Below are 1,928 nucleotides of genomic sequence, written 5' to 3'. Positions count from 1 at the left end.
CTTGTCAATCTCAAGATCTGTGAATTCCATACACTATAATAGGAAACTGATTCAAGCCAATCACCCTTGCCTGCAGGCAGCTGAACCATAAGTCTCAGGACATATGTACATCCCCCAAGGGAAAAAACCTTTATGCATATGAATAGATGGAGAGCACATCATTGAATCTCTTCCCTGCAGGTTGTGGGAAGGAATGCAGCCACAGAGGCAGAGGCTCTCCTTAGCTGAGGGAAGGTGGGGGGCTATGCCTACCTCTATAAACCCCTGGGTTCTCCTGTTGGTCCCCACTCCATTGCGCCTGGCTTGAGTTGTCCTCCACCATGGGGAATCTTACTCGTCATTGTCTGACCAGCCATCTTTCTGGGGCCAAACAGGGAGACATAAGGTGCAAGCAGAAAGGTAAAGCAAAGTCCCTGAAAAGATCCGTCTCACAGACTCTCCTTTCTTTAGGGGCAGGTACAAGGAGACAGACGGGTAGGCTGCTGTGTGGCAACACATCTTCTCTGATATGGTCTCCCTAACGAGACAAGTGTCCATCAGATACCCTACAGAATTTTTACAACATTATTATTATTTTTTTTTATGGTTCTGCAATCTTTTATTTTTTAGTTTTACAATGCACCAGACATTTTTCCATGAAATGAATGAAAATCTGCCACTGAAACACAGAGGGCTGCAGCTGGATAATGAGTGACCCTACAGCAAAACATTAGCCTAAGGTTACAGCCCAGGGCCTGGCAAATGCCTGCGGGGACACTACACAAAAGGAATGTCTTCAAAGCCCCTTTGTGGGGCCCTGCAGCCACCCCTGAGCTCCCTTGGGCCCCTCGGGTGGAAGGGGTCCTGCAAACTTTTTTGCATCCACATAAACCCCCCCAATTTCTGTCTGGTTTTCTTCACCTCATCTTCTACCCTAGCCATCTCATCAAATTCTCTTATCATCTCCTCATTGCTCAAATGCATATCTTGTATGGCCTCCTTGTATTCCTTGAGGCACTGAGCCAGCCCCTTGTTGGTTTTTCTTTTAGCTTTCTTGGGTATATCATCCCCATCTGGGCGCTTTACTGCAGCCCTTGGTTCACTGGCTGGTTGTTCTTCCTCTTTTGGCTTTCCCTCATTCTCTGGTTTTCCCTCATTCTCTGGATTTCCTTCTTCTTTTGGTTTTCCCTGGCTCTCCAGCTTCCCCTCGCTCTCTGGCTCTCCCTCTTCTTTTGGCTTTCCCTCCTCTGGCTTATCCTTATCATTAAGTATTTCCTCATCTTCTATCTTTCCCTTGTTTTCTATCTTTTCCTCTTTTTCTAACTTCTCCTTGTCTTCCAGAGTACAAGCCATTTCTGGCTTTCCTGCATCCTGTGGCTGTTCTTGGTTTTCCATCTTAACTTGGTTCTCAGGTATTGCTTCACTTTCATTGCTGAGTTTGTCCATGTTGAGATGTCCCCTCCACGCAGACCTGACTAGCCACGGAATTGACTGATCAGCTCAAAGTCCCCAAGGGGTTTTGGCAGGATACCTTGGCTTATGTTTCAAAGCCAAACAATGTAGAAGATTTAATCTCATAACTCAATTTTCTTGCTTGGCTTCTCAATTGAGGCAGAGGCTGAATCACAGGGAGTCCAGAGAGAGCAAGGCTCGGTAGTTGGTGGATCCTACAACATTATTGATTACATTCCCCAATTGACTTTCATAACCTGGTAGCAATCTTGTGGTTACTGACTGTGCTTTCTAATCCCCTCACCTTCCCCCTTATTCCCCATCCCCCCAATCTAGCAACTCTCAGTTTTTTCCTCTATGTCTCTGAGACTGTTTCTGATTAGTTCATTCATTTATTCTTTTCTTTAGATTCCACATATGAGATCATATGGTATTAGTCCTTCTCTATCTGACTTATTTCACTTAACATAATGTTCTCTAAGTCCATCCATGTTGTT

At 45.2% G+C, this 1,928-nt stretch overlaps 1 protein-coding gene across 1 annotated transcript; it reads right to left on the bottom strand.

The window, feature by feature from the left end:
* Positions 1-586: 586 nt before the first annotated feature.
* Positions 587-1,606, bottom strand: LOC117017565 (transcription elongation factor A protein-like 4). The gene has a single exon (XM_033097954.1). It carries the CDS (start codon positions 1,423-1,425, stop codon positions 757-759), a length of 669 nt encoding a protein of 222 aa, XP_032953845.1. The 5' UTR covers positions 1,426-1,606; the 3' UTR covers positions 587-756.
* Between the last annotated feature and the right edge of the window lie 322 nt (positions 1,607-1,928).

The sequence above is a fragment of the Rhinolophus ferrumequinum genome, chromosome 25 (genome assembly GCF_004115265.2).
Source record: "Rhinolophus ferrumequinum isolate MPI-CBG mRhiFer1 chromosome 25, mRhiFer1_v1.p, whole genome shotgun sequence".
In the NCBI taxonomy this organism is placed as follows: Eukaryota; Metazoa; Chordata; class Mammalia; order Chiroptera; family Rhinolophidae; genus Rhinolophus; species Rhinolophus ferrumequinum.
The sequence above is the reverse complement of the archived record's forward strand: the minus strand, read 5'-3'. Positions and strand labels throughout refer to the sequence as shown.